The sequence below is a fragment of the Pelodiscus sinensis genome, chromosome 11, assembly GCF_049634645.1.
Source record: "Pelodiscus sinensis isolate JC-2024 chromosome 11, ASM4963464v1, whole genome shotgun sequence".
In the NCBI taxonomy this organism is placed as follows: Eukaryota; Metazoa; Chordata; order Testudines; family Trionychidae; genus Pelodiscus; species Pelodiscus sinensis.
This window is the reverse complement of record NC_134721.1, coordinates 44,155,513-44,170,429: the sequence shown is the minus strand read 5'-3', so window position 1 is coordinate 44,170,429 and position 14,917 is coordinate 44,155,513. Positions and strand designations below refer to the sequence as shown.

At 47.2% G+C, this 14,917-nt stretch overlaps 1 protein-coding gene across 5 annotated transcripts in view; it reads left to right on the top strand.

Annotated features, from left to right (window-relative positions):
- The window catches only part of DNAH1 (dynein axonemal heavy chain 1), a 140,351-nt gene that overhangs the window by 32,995 nt on the left and 92,439 nt on the right, over positions 1–14,917 (top strand). For all 5 annotated transcript variants that reach the window (XM_075939493.1, XM_075939495.1, XM_075939492.1 and 2 more), the window contains exons 5-16: positions 1,184–1,340; positions 1,950–2,082; positions 3,872–4,033; positions 4,850–5,102; positions 6,335–6,492; positions 7,770–7,981; positions 9,189–9,487; positions 9,919–10,069; positions 10,509–10,702; positions 11,579–11,804; positions 12,411–12,530; positions 14,632–14,714. In XM_075939493.1, coding sequence (XP_075795608.1) covers positions 1,184–1,340; positions 1,950–2,082; positions 3,872–4,033; positions 4,850–5,102; positions 6,335–6,492; positions 7,770–7,981; positions 9,189–9,487; positions 9,919–10,069; positions 10,509–10,702; positions 11,579–11,804; positions 12,411–12,530; positions 14,632–14,714 — 2,148 coding nt within the window. The remainder of the gene's footprint in view (positions 1–1,183; positions 1,341–1,949; positions 2,083–3,871; positions 4,034–4,849; positions 5,103–6,334; positions 6,493–7,769; positions 7,982–9,188; positions 9,488–9,918; positions 10,070–10,508; positions 10,703–11,578; positions 11,805–12,410; positions 12,531–14,631; positions 14,715–14,917) is intronic.

The window sequence follows — 14,917 nt, the reverse complement described above, 5'->3', positions numbered from 1 at the left end:
CTCACCCATAATGTGGTATTCAGAATCGTTCTAGAAGTTCCATCGATCTGTTCTGCCTTCTGGGTAGTGTCCAATGGCTGTGACACTGGTTCCATTAGGATGTAAAGAGTTAACCGGTTAACTGACTACTTGTTAAGCATCGCACTTATTGGGTGATGCTTATGGGTAGCTGGTTAACTGGCGGCCCTACTGGGCTGGAGTAACTTCCTGCCTGCGGTGTGGTGGGTCTGGCCCGGCTGGAGCATGCTGCAGATGAGGGGTTGCTCCAGCCAGGCCAGGCCCAGCGTGCCGCAGGCTGGGGTGCTGCTCCAAGGTTAACCGGTTAAACCTAGCATTTAATTGGTTAACATTTCAAACAAACATTTTGGTTACAGTGGATGAGAAGCTGGATATGAGTCAACAGTTTGCTCCTGTAGCCAAGAAGGCGAATGGCATATTAGGTTGCATTAAGAGGAGCATTGCCAGCAGATCCAGAGATGTCATTATTCCCCTTTATTCAGCTCTGGTGAGGCTACATCTGGAGTATTGTGTCCAGTTCTGGGCCCTCCACTACAAAAAGGATGTGGACGCATTGGAGAGGGTCCAGCGGAGGGCAACCAAAATGATTAGGGGGCTGGAGCATATGACTTATGAGGAGAGGCTGAGGGACTTGGGTCTGTTTAGTCTGCAGAAGCTAAGAGTGGGGGGGGGGATTTGATAGCAGCCTTCAACTTCCTGAAGGGAGGTTCCAAAGAGGATGGAGAGAGGCTGTTCTCAGTAGTGATAGATGGCAGAACAAGAAGCAATGGTCTCAAGTTGTGGTGGGAGATGTCCAGGTTGGATATTAGGAAAAACTATTTCACTAGGAGGGTGGTGAAGCACTGGAATGGGTTACCTAGGGAAGTAGTGGAGTCTCCATCCCTAGAGGTGTTTAAGTCTCAGCTTGACAAAGCCCTGGCCGTGTTGATTTAGTTGGAATTGGTCCTGCCTAGAGCAGGGGGCTGGACTTGATGACCTTCTGAGGTCTCTTCCAGCTCTATGGTTCTATGATTCTATGAATCATTAACATTCCTGGTTTCCATATTGGACCCATAGTTACTGGAACAGATGTCCTTTCCTGGAGCAGACCTAAAGACAATTGAATAATGACAATTCACATGACTTCATTAAGCATAACCATTCAATCTCATTGACTCCTAACCAGGCAACGACGGCTATATCTCAAACTCGATATTGCTCAGCTCTTAGCCAATGAGGGGATAGATTCCAATCAGCTAATGCCCAGGCACCAAGACCCTGACAATATGCCAACCATTGAACAAAAGAGAGATCCTCTCTTTCCCATCTACCTCCCACTGCAGGTAAGCCGGCAGCCTCAGAACTGTCATCTGCCTTTCTCCTGGTGCTCTCTGGCCTCACCGAAAATGGCAGGGCACATGATGGCATCTTTTGATTTTGTAAGAAACAGAAATGAGCAGGTGAATACTTTAGGACAGACGCCATGGGGGCGAGGGAGCCTTAGGACTCATTCCTGCACGGTGTTAAGCACCCCCCGTAAGTTAATGAAGCCCACAATTACATTTGAATCAACGGGAGCTGAAGGTGTTCAGCATCTCGCAGGACTGGTCCAAAGCCAGTTGTTTGGGCTTTTTTAATCCCATACTTAGACAAATTCAGATTTCCTTCTGAATGCAACTGCCAGCAGCACTGACTGCTTGGGACTTCTCCAGTAGAGTGTCTCCTCCCCATTCTCTCCTACCTCGAAGAGAAGGAGGAGTCTAGAAGCCACTCTTGGGTAAGTTCCTGATATAGCCACACTTTGTGGGGTTTCTGCACCTCTGCTGTTTCCCCCCATTACATAAAATCCAGGGAGTGTGTGTTTCTTTTCCTCTCGTAAATTTCGGTGCCACCTTGTTATCTGCCCCAAGCAGGGATCCATTGCCATGGCTTGCTTTGTCCTGCCTCTGTAGATATTTGATGATGAGGAGTATGACTGCCGGACACCAGAAGAGTGGCTCTTGCTGGGGCTGGAACCAGGCTCTCGAGACAGAAAACCAGTTCCCGGAAAAGCGCTTTTACCTACAGATGATCTACTGGGACACGGTAACGCATGACTGGGCTGTCGTTCAGGTGCTCTGCATAGTTACACTGGGCTAATGAGCCTAGCAGGGTTATTGTAGCAGATTGGTTAGTGTTTGGACAGGAAATGTCCAACTCAGATGAATGGAACAGAGGATCATACAATCAGAGAGAGTACTTGGGTAACATGCAGTAGTGGTTAGAGCTGGGGGCTACGTCTACACTGCAGGCTTCTTGCACAAGAACTTTTTGCAGAAGAGATCTTCCGCAAAAAGTTATTGTGCAAGAGCGCGTCCACACTGCCATGTGCTTTTGCACAAGAGGTATGCTTTTGCACAAGAGAGCGTTCACACTGCCATGGACGTTCTTGCGCAAGAAAGCTCTGATGGCCATTCACAGAATGGCCATCAGAGCACCTGTGCTTTTTCCAGTAGGGGTTTCGTGTGCAAGAAACCCCTGGTGTCTGTCTACACACGCCTTTTTGTGCAAGAGCTCTTGCGCAAAAAGGCTTATTCCTCATAGAAAGAGGAATAACTCTGGCGCAAAAAGCCCTGTCTTCTGATGATCTACTGTACTTTTTCTTGCGCAAAAATGCACTTGTAGTGTGGACGCTCCGTGAGTTTTTGCGCAAAACCAGCAAAAACTGCAGTTTAGATGTAGCCAGGGTCTTGGAATCAGGGGAACTGAGTTCATCTCTGAGCTCTGCCACACATCTACTGGATCTTGTTTGTAGAAGTAGCTTCTGATTTGGAGACACATTTCTGTGCCTGGAAACCATTGCAGGCTAATTTTATAGTTCTTAATTATTTCACTCCTTGATCACGCTTGCAAGTCAAGTAGTTAGAAGGCTAAATACTGTGAAACACATCTGTATTTATTTGTGAGTGCAAGACTGGAGGTCAGGTTTAGGCCCTTCTGAAAATTGGAGCCACTTGTGTGTGTGATCCAATCCTGTTGTCCAGAATGTAAACAATGGGGAGAACATACGGAGCAAGTGTCAGGAAGCAATTGCATGCATGATTAGCCTGCCTGGGGTGCTTTATTTTATTTTGCTATCTAGAATCTAGAATAGTTTCTCAGATTTGTCACCTAAAAACATGTCTCCATGAGATGGGAGAGTCTACATCATCTTCACTGCTGTGAAATCCAGTGCAAAGAATTCATATAGCTTCTCAGGGAATATCTACGCTATGGGACAAAGTTGAATTAAAATACGCAGCTTCAGCTACGTTAATTGCGTAGCTGTAGTTGAAGTAGGTTAACTCAACTTTTGACGCTGTCTATACTGCAGAAAGTCGAAGGAAGAACACTCTTCCTTCGACTTCCCTTACTCTTCATTAAAGCAGGGTTACCAGCATCGACCAGAGTGCCCCCTTACTTCGAATTAGCAGTCTGAACTAGACGGCAGCAGTTTCGATCTTCCTCTGTAGTGCAGATGTACCCCCAGTGGCCTTGTCTTCCTTGAGTGTTTCCTTTAGCAGTGATTGCTTGGCAGGCTTCTTGTTTTTGAGGTACTTAAAAAGGTGCTTTTACTTTTTGTATCTTTTGCTAGTTGCTTTGCAAATTCTTTTCTGGCCTTTCTGTTCCTTTCTGTTTTCCTCAGTAGAATTGGACTTCCAGTTTTAAAAAATGTCTTTTTGTGTCTTTCACTCTGTTATTTAGCCATGGTCATTTTTTTGGACCTCTTACTGGGTTTTTTAATATGTGGAATACATGTAGTTTGAGCCTCTATAATGGTGTTTGTATAGAAAGTTTCCATGCAGCTTGCAGGCATTTCACTCTTGTGACATGTAATAATAGTATCTTCCATCAGAGGATCCCAAAAGCCGTGAGTTGATCTATGAGTGGATCAGCGTTGGCGTCCTGGATTACGACAAGGAGACAAAACTGTACTTGGTCCACAAAACAAATGAGAGGGGAATGGTGCGAGATGAAGAAGGGAAGCCTATCCTAAACGGAGGAGTAACTCCACAAGGTGTGTTCTGACGAGGTTCATTAGAGGATGGAAGACCTTCGTTTACCCTTGTTTACTTTCTTTTCCATCAGCGCAGCCCTGCATTGTGACAGTAGTTTTCATAAGAACAGAAGAACAGCCCTACTTGGTTAGACAGAAGTCCAGCCCAGTGTCCTGTCTGCCAACAGTGGCCAATGCCAGGTGCCCCAGAGGGAATGAACAGAACAGGAATCAAAGTGATCCTTCCCCTGTCACCCATTCCCAGCTTCTGACAGACAGAGGCTAGAGACACCATCCCTGCCCATCCTGTCTAATAGCCCTTGATGGACCTGTCGTTCATGAATCTATCTAGCTCTTTTTTGAACCTTGTTAAAGTCCTGGTCTTCACAAAATCCTCTAGCAAGGAGTTCCACAGGTTGGCTATATGTTATGTGAAGAAATACTTCCTTCTGTTTGTGTCATTTGGTGACCCCTAGTTCTTGTTTCCCCTTCTCTTCCCTACAGTTGAGCAGGGCTGGACATCGTTCCTCCTGGAGCCAATGCCATTTGGGGGGTAACGTGGGGATATTTGAAGGACCCATCATTTGCAGTGGTTGAGGGTGCTGCCACTTCAGCACTGCAATCCTCAGCCAAATCAGACCTGAACTCTAATTCCTCATTGGTCAGCCACTTGCACAGCCACTCCCCCCACCTCCCCGCCCCCACCGGCTTGACCCTGATTTTACATTCACTCTAGTGGCTACAGTAAATAGGGAATCTGATTTCTGCTTTCACCAGGAATTCCTTCCTGAAGGACCCTGGGGTATATCACTCGTGTCTTTCCTTCTTTGCCACCAGGGAGAGCCCCTCTTATGCCATGTCAGTATTGGGTGCCACGAGTCCGTCTGCTGTTCCTCGCTGAGGACCCCCAGGTGTTTGCTCAGCGAGTGGTTTTTGCCAATGCCCTGCGTAAGAAAACGCAGGCGCTGTTGCGGTACCATCTGTACGTGGACTGCATGCCCGTGGACGGGCTGAGGAGCATTGACGAGAAGAGCCTGGCTCGGATGAAGCAGCTGGCAATGAGCACTTCACACCTGAGAAAGGAGAGGTGGTGAGGATCTCTTTGATTCTTCCCAGGGGGCAAGAACAGGCTCACCGATCGCCTCAGCCCTGGCTGTGCTTTCAGTGTCTTACACTGCATGTCTGCCCAGTGGTACAGCATTGTGTAGCCTGATGGTCTGAGGTGGAAACGTTCCCTTGGGCTGCACACTTTCAGTTAGCCACTGGAAACTGCGGTTCGTCCATGGTTCCTACGTTGGTCTTTGCTGAGTGCTTCTTGCCAGTTAGCAAAGAGCTGGGCAGTTGCCTAGCCGTTGTGGCTGGTCGGCAAATGAAAAGAAAGAAGTGAAAAGAAAGGGATCTTGTGACATCAAATAGAAACAGACAGGAGCAGCCTGGGGACAAACAGGGTGAGGTGTCCCTAAGACAGTTTCTTTGCTGGGATACTGCCTAGGCTAGGGGAAAGTTAGGGAGGCCCTGGACTTGCTGAATCATCATCTCCTAGCCCTGGCATGGCCATCGGTCCCTTGGAATGAGTGCCTGCTCTCCCCCCGTTCTCAAAAGTGGGGCTGCGAAGAGCTGTGGTCTAGCTGCAGCCTAGATGGGAGGGCATGAACAGAGAGGGCGCCAGCGAGAACTGCTCCGTGCTTGACTGGAAGACAGTCACATGACTGCATAATGACATAATGGAGCTCAGGATCAGGAAAATCCAGAGTTTTATACTTTCACTAACTATTCAGAAGGGGCATTTGGGAAGCTGGCAAAAAAAAATTCCCACACGGCTTTCTCCGGCCTCTAGGTTGTCTCTCCCCATTTGAGAATACTTTTCTCCTCACAGCCCTCCAGTCCATACCTTATTTTCCTGCTGCTTTGCCCTGTACCAGATCCGAATTAGCTGCTAGTTGCTTTCACTCAGCTGCGGCTGGTGCAAGGAGAACAGAGCGGGAAGGAGATAGCTTAGCCACTGGAGGGCAAGGAGGAGAGGGGAGTGCTAGTTGACTTCAAGCCTCTTCCTCCCTCACACTCACATCCCACCCACCTGGGTGGGGCAACTTTGCGATGTCACAACTTCATCCTGAGGCCATACACAACTCTGCCAATGAGCCTCAAACCCGTTCTGTTCCTGGACTTCCACAGCTCTGCTAATGTGACTCAGATCTTTATAGTGAGCAAGCTAAGCGTCAGTAAACCCAGGAGAAGTCCACTGGGGCAAGAGCTGTGAGGATTGGTGCAGATGTGCCAATGTGAGCAGTCACTGTTCATTTGTTTTCCATTCATAATCAGTGTGTTGAACTGTCTGCAATGCCTGGAAAAGGAGGTAACCCTAGACTACAAACGCACCATGAACAAGATCATCTTCGATGGAGTCATCACATCTAAGCCCCAGACGTTTTCATATGTCACCCTGCCGGAGAAGGAGGAGGAGAAGGTGCCGGAGAAAGGTATGGCACCCAGTCGGGATCCTTCTATGAAATGGCTCCTTCCTTGTTGTGGGAGACCTTCAGACACACCCTGGCTAACATTTCTAATGCAAGAGGATATAGAATTTGGTGTGTTTGCTCGTTATTCTGGGCAACCGGTCGACAGCCAAACCAGAGGCAAGGGCTAGGTTATGATCCTTGGAGACTGACTGTGTCTGCGAGAACAGAATTTGGCCTTGCGCTTTGGGTGAGATTGCTTCCTGGGGACCATCTAGCTGGTTTGGCAGCACCTGGAAGGCTGGGGGCAGACAGTGGAGCTTTCAAGACCATGTTTGGGAGTGAGGAAGTCTTTCATTCTCATTCGTGTGCAGAATCTTCATTTCTTCCTGTGGCGGCTCCTGCCCGGTGTTGTGGGACATGGCCATTCATGCCATACCAAAAGAGTCCCAGGATGCAGGACCGCTGAGCCCGAATGTCAGATGTGTCCATGGGCCAGACTGAGGGCTCCATTTCTGTGCAGGGACAGGGCAGGTGTTTGGGAGCTATGAAGTCCCCTAGAGTGGGGAAGAGGAACCATTGGTGCCAAGACCAGCCCTGTCATCCAGCTCCCAATAGGTAGAATCTCTTAGTCTGTTGGGACTACTTATCCGTAAGGACTACTCACATAAGGAAAGTGCTGTGGGAGCAAGCCATTACATTGGTCCCAGCCTGTGATGAGACATACAAACTCCACACTTGGCAACAAGGACTTAAAGGAGGTGGCAAATGCTGCATCTGCTGGAGGAATTAAAAGGCAGGGAATTAGCTCTTTGGGGAGGCAGGGCTGGAAGTGTCAGGCCTAGGGCAGAGCAGAGGGGAGCCGTGTAGCTCTGACATGGCTGCCCAAAGGGGTCTTCCCTGAGGGGAGAGGATGCATCCCAAAGACATCTAGTGAGGGAAGTATCCTGTAGACTTTGGACATTGGTACGCCCTCTCTCTTAGCTTGGTTTGGGTTTCCCCACCAGGGGAAAGCCTTGGGCTATGCTGAGAGTGGCAGGGGGTCGCAGAGAAATAAGAGGAAGAGGCCCAGGGAGGACAGCCTTAAGCAGCCTTGGTTGCCAGACCATTGGTATTCCAAAGGGGTCTGGGTCTGGGTCAGAGTCTGGTTGGGAGGGCCCAGGCTCCCTTCCTCACAACCCCCTTGGCAGTCAGGGGTTGCAGCGGTGACCACTAGGTCATGTTCCCCAGCCAGACTCCGACTGTCTGGGATTGCAAATGCTTGTCCTATGAAGAACTGTTTTACTCTGTTTTGATGGCAGGACTGGTCCAGATCCCAGAATATCCATTTGATGAGCAGCGGGAGTCTTTTATTTTTGTCTCACTCCTGACCAGGCCTGAGGTCATCCTGGCCTTATCCCAGGTGCGGGATGAGTGCAACAAAGCGTCAGCCATGTCTCTGTTTCACTCAACCTTGTCGAAGTATGGCCGGCTAGAGGAGTTTGAGCAGATCCAGACACAGACCTTCACCCAGGTGAGGAAGGGCAGGGAGAGAGCGTCTACGTAAGGGGAGGGGAGATACAGAACAACCGACTGGGCTCTTAGCATATCCCAGCCAAGCCAGGCAGATCATAGCAACTGGTGTTTTATTGCAACAGGACAAAGCTTTTCTAGGGAACCCGGGGCAAAATCTGCATCAAAAAGGCTCACACAAGCACCCAGCGATTTCCAGTTTTGTTGTTATTCCTTCTCCCCTTATGCTTCCAGGAACCAGATCTTTGATTTCTTTAAGATCCTCTTTCTTTAACCACAGGGATAATGAAAAAATAGAATTCCTCTGAGTTCTTGTTTAATTAGATTTTTTCACACAATTCAGTGAAAAAGCTTTGGTTAGTAACAACCAATCGAGCAAAACAATAAACCCTTATAAATCTCTTATCTTTCATTAGAGGATTTTCATACACTGTGTACAAGGCTGCTTAATCCTCATGTGACACGTGGGAGGTTGAAGCACCGAGATGTTGAGAGACTTGCCCAAGGCCACCCAGTCTGAGATATGGACCCACCAGGAAAAGTGTTTCATTTTAATTGGCAGAGTGTAAATAAAGCTCCAACTCTCCTGACCCACAGCCCTGTACTCTGTCTATGAGAAAATGCTGCCTCCCTTTGTACTGTTGAACTTAGATTTCTACACACAAATAGCATAAGTCCATGGAACAAGTTTGGCTCTCAGTAGCTTTTGAATGAATTAAAGTCTTGCAGGAATCTGTTGCCTTGAATCCGCTTTCATCAGTTCTAATGGACGGCAAATTTGTATCGCTCAATTCTCGGTCATATTTTACAGAGTTTTCTAGGGCACCCTGATGAAATGTAGATTCTGATACTGTTCTGTAGAAAACATTGGGGCAGAGAAAACTGGAAAGTAGGAGAGTGGTAAACAATAAACCAGACTAAGGCTATGTCTATACTTACCGTGCCAGAGATTGATCTTCAGGCATTTGATTTAGTGGGTCTAGTAAGGACCCGCTAAATCGAATGCTGATGGCGCTCCCGGTTGGCACCAGTACTCCTTTATTGGCAAGGATTAAGGGAAGTCAGTGGGAATGTTGACTCCTGTTGGCCTCCTGTTGTGGAGTTGCGTACCTTTAGCTGACCTTCCGGGTCTAGACCTGACCTGAGGTAGATGCTTTCCCATCAGTCCTCTGAGGATAAACTCTTCACTGTATATTTCTTTGTTCTAGGTTCAGATGTTTCTCAAGGACACCTGGATCAATACTCTAAAGATAGCCGTGAAGAGCAGTCTAAGGGAGATTGGTAAAGGATGGTACAATCTCTATCAGTCCAATTGGGGGGTATACCAGATGTCCAAGCTACATAAGCTGATGGAACTCATCAAGTTCAACTTGCAAGATTCTGTGCGCTTCCTGGTCCAAGACTCACTGGTCAGCTTCACGCAGTTTTTGCTGGATGCTTGCTGCGGTGTCCTGGATTGCTCGGAGGATATGGACTGGGGAGAGGACCTCATCAACAGCCCGTACAAGTAAGGAGGGGAGAGGTGGGATGGTCAGGCTGAGAGGAGAACAATGGAGCAGGGAAGAGTGGCAATCTCTTTGTATTTGTAATTACCATTGATTTTTGCAGCAAAACCTTGCATTTGGCTTGGGGTTTCATGCTGCTCCTTATGATTAAGAGCCACCCAGTTCCATCCCTCCCTCTTGACACATCTCCAGCACGCTACCTGGGGCCAGGAGTGGCAGGGACAGAGCTGGACTAATCCCAGCTGTTCTGTTAGTGCCAGCCATGTTGGAGGCCAGGATCCGGTTCAGTTTTTTCAGTAATGTTAGCTCGTGAGTTCTCTCAGCACCCCAGAATAAGGCTGGTCAGTTTCACGGTTGGGATTTAAACATGCAGTGGAATTGCGGTGTTGCGGGGGCCATTCTTTCTACAAACATCTCCCCCCACCCTTTGCAGGCCACGAAAGAATCCTCTCTTTGTAGTGGATCTGATTCTAGATAACACTGGGGTTCACTACAGCACGCCTCTGGAGAACTTCGAGACCGCCCTCGTCTCTCTGTTTGACAAGGGGATTCTGGCGACCCACACCATACCACAGCTGGAGAAGGTGCGTTACTCTGGAGAAATATGACTGACAGAAACTAAGTCGCCTAGTGACCCAGAGTGTTTGGCAGCTGGTACGGGTGGCGTGTTGGAAGGAAAATAGCATTTAGATGAATGGCCTCAAACCCTGGTGGGGAACGTCCCTTTGGAGTATTTCCTCTTCTCCCCGTTGAGAGGCTGTTTGTCCTCCAAGGTCCTCGCATCTTCCCTCTATGTTTGTACTGGGGTGGGGTAGGATGAATGCAATAATTCCTGGTGCAGGGGAGAAGGATGGGCCTCATAACCTTCCCTCCTGATGAATGATTGACCCATCTTACATAGCAGTGGATTGTGAAATATGTGGCTTCTTCATACCCTAAAACCTGTCCCCCCCTGCTGGAACCTGAGAAGCAATAGGGTGATCCCTGCTTGTTTGAATGACCTCGCTGTTTGCACTCTCCCAGTTCGTATTGGAGAACATGTTTATTAGAGGCACCCTCCTGCTGGAGTCGGTGGGCCTGCACGAGCCTGCTGTGGAAGAACTGCGCAAAGCTATCCGGTCAGCCATCCGCAAGGCAGTGATCCCTCTCTATGCCTATGCCAAGAAGTATGAGAACCAGCTAGAGCTGAATAACAATGATAACAATTTCTTTCTAAAGTGAGTAACTGCAAGAGGAGACACCCCAGACAGGACTTCCAAGTTCCTTAGAAGTGTTCCTTGCTTAAGAGTGTGGGGGGGGGGAGCGGGGGTGTGTTCGCTGTTCTGTGCTCTCAAAAGCATATGGGATGCACTTCAGTGGACAGCACCAACAGATTAGCCCTACCAATTCAGAGCACTAGAGCTTCAAATCCAGGCACCAGCAGTAGCCAATAACATGCTTTCAAAGGAAGTCAACACAGTGACTGGTTCAAGGCTGTACATTGGTGGTAGCATCGGGAGTTCCTGTCTGCCCCTAACAACAGTCAAATTCCCTTCGGATCTGATTGGTCATTAAACTACTGCTCCCTGTAAATCTGGTTAGTGTGCGTAACCTCTGTATTTTCAGGCTGATCACAGGGTATAGGAAGCATTGTTTCAACTTGCATGTTCCCACAGCTAACCCTGCACCCCCAATCCACACCTCAGTCATCCTTTTACTTCAGTTACTTTCACCTTCTTTTCAGGCCTCCTGTCAGTCTTTAAACTGAGCTTTAAAACCCCCGTTCTCTCAAGAATTCCTGCTTCTCCCCAATAATCTCCCCTCACTCTCTCTTCCTTGAACCATTGGATTATTGTGTGTTGTCATGTCTATCTTACATTGTAAGATCTCAGAGGCAGGGAACGTATCTCCTCCATGGTTCTAAAATATGTAAATCCAGAGAAATCTGTGATTTTTAAAGGTAAATGCGCCCGTCGCTAATTTCATCTCCTGGACTTTTGGACAGTGCCCTAATGACATCTATGTGAACATGTATATATGGTTTGTAGGTATTAGTGTTCACATGCAGTGTATGATATGAGTTGGCTTGTCTTTGATTATATTTCTGGTTGTAGAGAGTACCTGGTCATGTGCCCTGCTGCCCAGGATGTGAGAAAAATAGTAAACCTGCACTTGTCTGAAAAGGAAATGCTGGACAATACTTTGCCAAGCTCAATCGTCATTGGTCCCTTTCACATCAACGTTGAAGGTGTCAAGCAAAATCTGTCCAAAAAACGCAAAGCCCTAGCCACCTCCATGTTGGACTTGCTGGCTAAGAACCTACGCCTACAGGTGAACAATGTAAGTGTCATGCTTCTATGTCTTGTCTTGCTTGCATTGGAATGGTCAGGTAGGGGTTGTGTTGAAAAAGGCTAGAAGGAAGGTGCGAAGAGCGCACTAACTCAGAGTGCTTGTATTCGTGACAAATTCTGGGCAAGAAAGCCACACCTCTCGCCCAGCTCCTAACCGGTTACATTCATAGATTTAGAATTGTCTGCCTTGCTACTGGGATCAGTTCCTGCAGGAAGCCGATGAGATTAACTAGAATATCTAGACAGTTACATGGGTGAGGCAAGTGATGAAGGCTACAAGGAGAACAAAACCAATGCTGTGTATTTGTAGTTTTAGACCACTCTGAGTGTGGGTCACAGCCAGTTTTGTTACTTACAGTGGAGTCTGGCGTACTCAAGTGGTGGTCTGATTTTCAGAGGTGCTGTGCATGCAGTTGCCATGAACTCTGCTGGGGGTTGTGAATGCTTCTCTGAGAACCAGGCCTCTGCTGTAGCCCACTCATTAAAGGGAGTGACCTTATAGGGATGAATCCCACCCTCCCAGCCCATTAGAGAAGGCTACAGCCACTCCTCTCTTCAGAGTGTGCTTATACCCATTCGCTGTGTCCTCCTGCAGATCTGTGAAGTATTCAAAGCCATCAGCCGGAAAATGTATGAAAAACCAAACAGCATTGAGGAGCTGGCTGAGCTGCGGGAGTGGATGAAGGGAATCCCTGAGCAGCTGAAAGCGCAGGAAGTAAGTAAGACATGCTTTTCGGATCGAAATGGGGTGCGCAGGAGAACAGCTTGGGAATAGAGTGCATGTAATCCTGGAGGCAGATCGCTCACTCCTTTGACATTTTTATTATCCAGCTCTGAATCTCTCCTTATTGAGGAAGCTGGTTCAGCTTCTTAACTTAATCCTAGCTTGAAGGATCTGGCCTGTCAGTCCATTACCTGTTTTGTCGCTTGGGAGACCTCCCCTGATCCAGACCATTGTGAAGCTTTGAGAGTGTGTGTGGTGCTCACAAGATTTGAGGCTTCCAAGCCCTTAAATCTAGAATTTCAGCTAACGTGAAATTTCACCCTAGTGTCATTTAGCCAACTGGGCATGTGCGTGCAAAGCCAGTGTGTCCAAGCAAATCAGGCAGCCGGATGCCGAGCTACCGGATTGGTATGTGCAAAGGCCGGTTATGTGCATGCACATGCCTGTGCAGGAGAAACTTGCAAAGGCAACTGAAAATGTTGTCCTCAATGTATGCTGTATATCCCTTCTAATACTTGGTCATCCATTCAATGATTCTGCTCAGACATTGGATCTTGACTTACTCTGTCTTCAAAAAATTAATTACAAACTTTCAAACTCTACAAATATTGCCCTGGTTTTCTTTTCATACCCATTATACACTGCTGTAGCTCCAGGGACTTCCATGAAGTTACTCCTAAATTGGACTGATGCAGTATATAATATTATAACTAATTTGGCAGTAATACCACCAAGTTACTAGACAGAGCTTTTAATCTTAGGGCTCAAAGCACTTTACAAAGGAGGAATGTGTCAATCCGTTTTTATAAACAAGGAAGCAGAGGCACTGAGCAGTGACGTGACCTACTCAGGGTCATTCAGGAGGCCAGGAGAGCTAGGTTTCCTGATTGCTTGTCCTATGTTAAGACCAAAGCAGACTGTGTTCAGAAAGATCTCACCAAACTAAGTGACCGGGCAACAAAATGGCAAATGAAATTTAATGTTGATAAATGCAAAGTAATCCACAATGGAAAAAATAATCCCAACTGGACATACAATATGATGGGGACTAATTTAGCTACAAGTTCTCAAGAGAGAGATCTTGGAGTCATTGTGGATAGTTCTCTGAAAGCAGTGGCAGGCAAAAAAGCAAATAAAATGTTAGGAGTCATTAAAAAAGGGATAGAGAATAAGATAGAAAATATCTTATTGCCTCTCTATAAAACCGTGGGACGCCCACATCTTGAATACTGCGTATAGATGTAGTCGCCTCATCTCAAAAAAGATATATTGGCATTGGAAAAGGTTCAGAAAAGGGCAACAAAAATGACTAGGAGTTTGGAACGGGTCTCATATGAAGAGAGGTTAAAAAGACTTGGACTTTTCAGCTTAGAAAAGAGGAGTTTAAGGGCGGATATGATAGCGGTCTATAAAATCATGACTGGTGTGGAAAAAGTGAATAAGGAAAAGTTCTTTACTTATTCCCACAATAAAAGAACAAGGGGTCACCAAATGAAATTAATAGGCAGCAAGTTTAAAACAAACAAAAGGAAGTTTTTCTTCACTCCGCGCACAGTCAACCTGTGGAACTCCTTGCCAGAGGATGCGGTGAAGACTAGGACTTTAACAGGGTTCAAAATAGATAGATTCCTGGAGGTTAGGTCCATCAATGGCTATTAGCCAGGATGGGTAGGAATGGTGTCCCTAGCCTCTGTTTGTCTGGAAATGAGTGACAAGGGAGGGATCACGTGAGGATTACCTGTTGTGTTCACTCCCTTTGGGGCATCTGGTATTGGCCATTGTCGGCAGACAGGCTACTGGGCTAGATGGACCTTTGGTCTGACCCAGTACGGCCAATCTTATGTTCTTATGTACCCACCTGGTCATATTCCCTTTCATATATGTAGTCCGAGGATCACTCAGAGCAGAAGTGGTTGGAGACTCAGACCCCACTGCGTGTGTGATATAGAAGTCCTCTGTTGTAAGGTTGTGTGTCTATGGCCCTCACAGAATGTGTTGTGCAAACGTGGAGTGTATCCTGCCAGACAGTCCCAATAAGAGCTACATGTGATTTGAGGGGTGTCTCTTTTTCTCTTTCTGTCTCTCTGTGTAGGAACTGATAGGTAAGGTCATGGAAGACTATGAGGTTATGGACGAGTTCCTTTACAACCTTACCCAAGATGATTTCACTGACAAGTGAGTGTGAAAGCAGCCTATTCTGCCGCAATTACCATTCTTAATGCCTCAGGATTTGATCTGCATACCAGGTGCTTCAGATTTACTCCTATGACAGTCCAGGCTAGATGAAACAAAAACAGGACTATGTAGCACTTTAAAGACTAACAAACTAGATGTGCATTGAACTCCTGATTCAGAAATTGAGTTCCTAGAGATGTGCA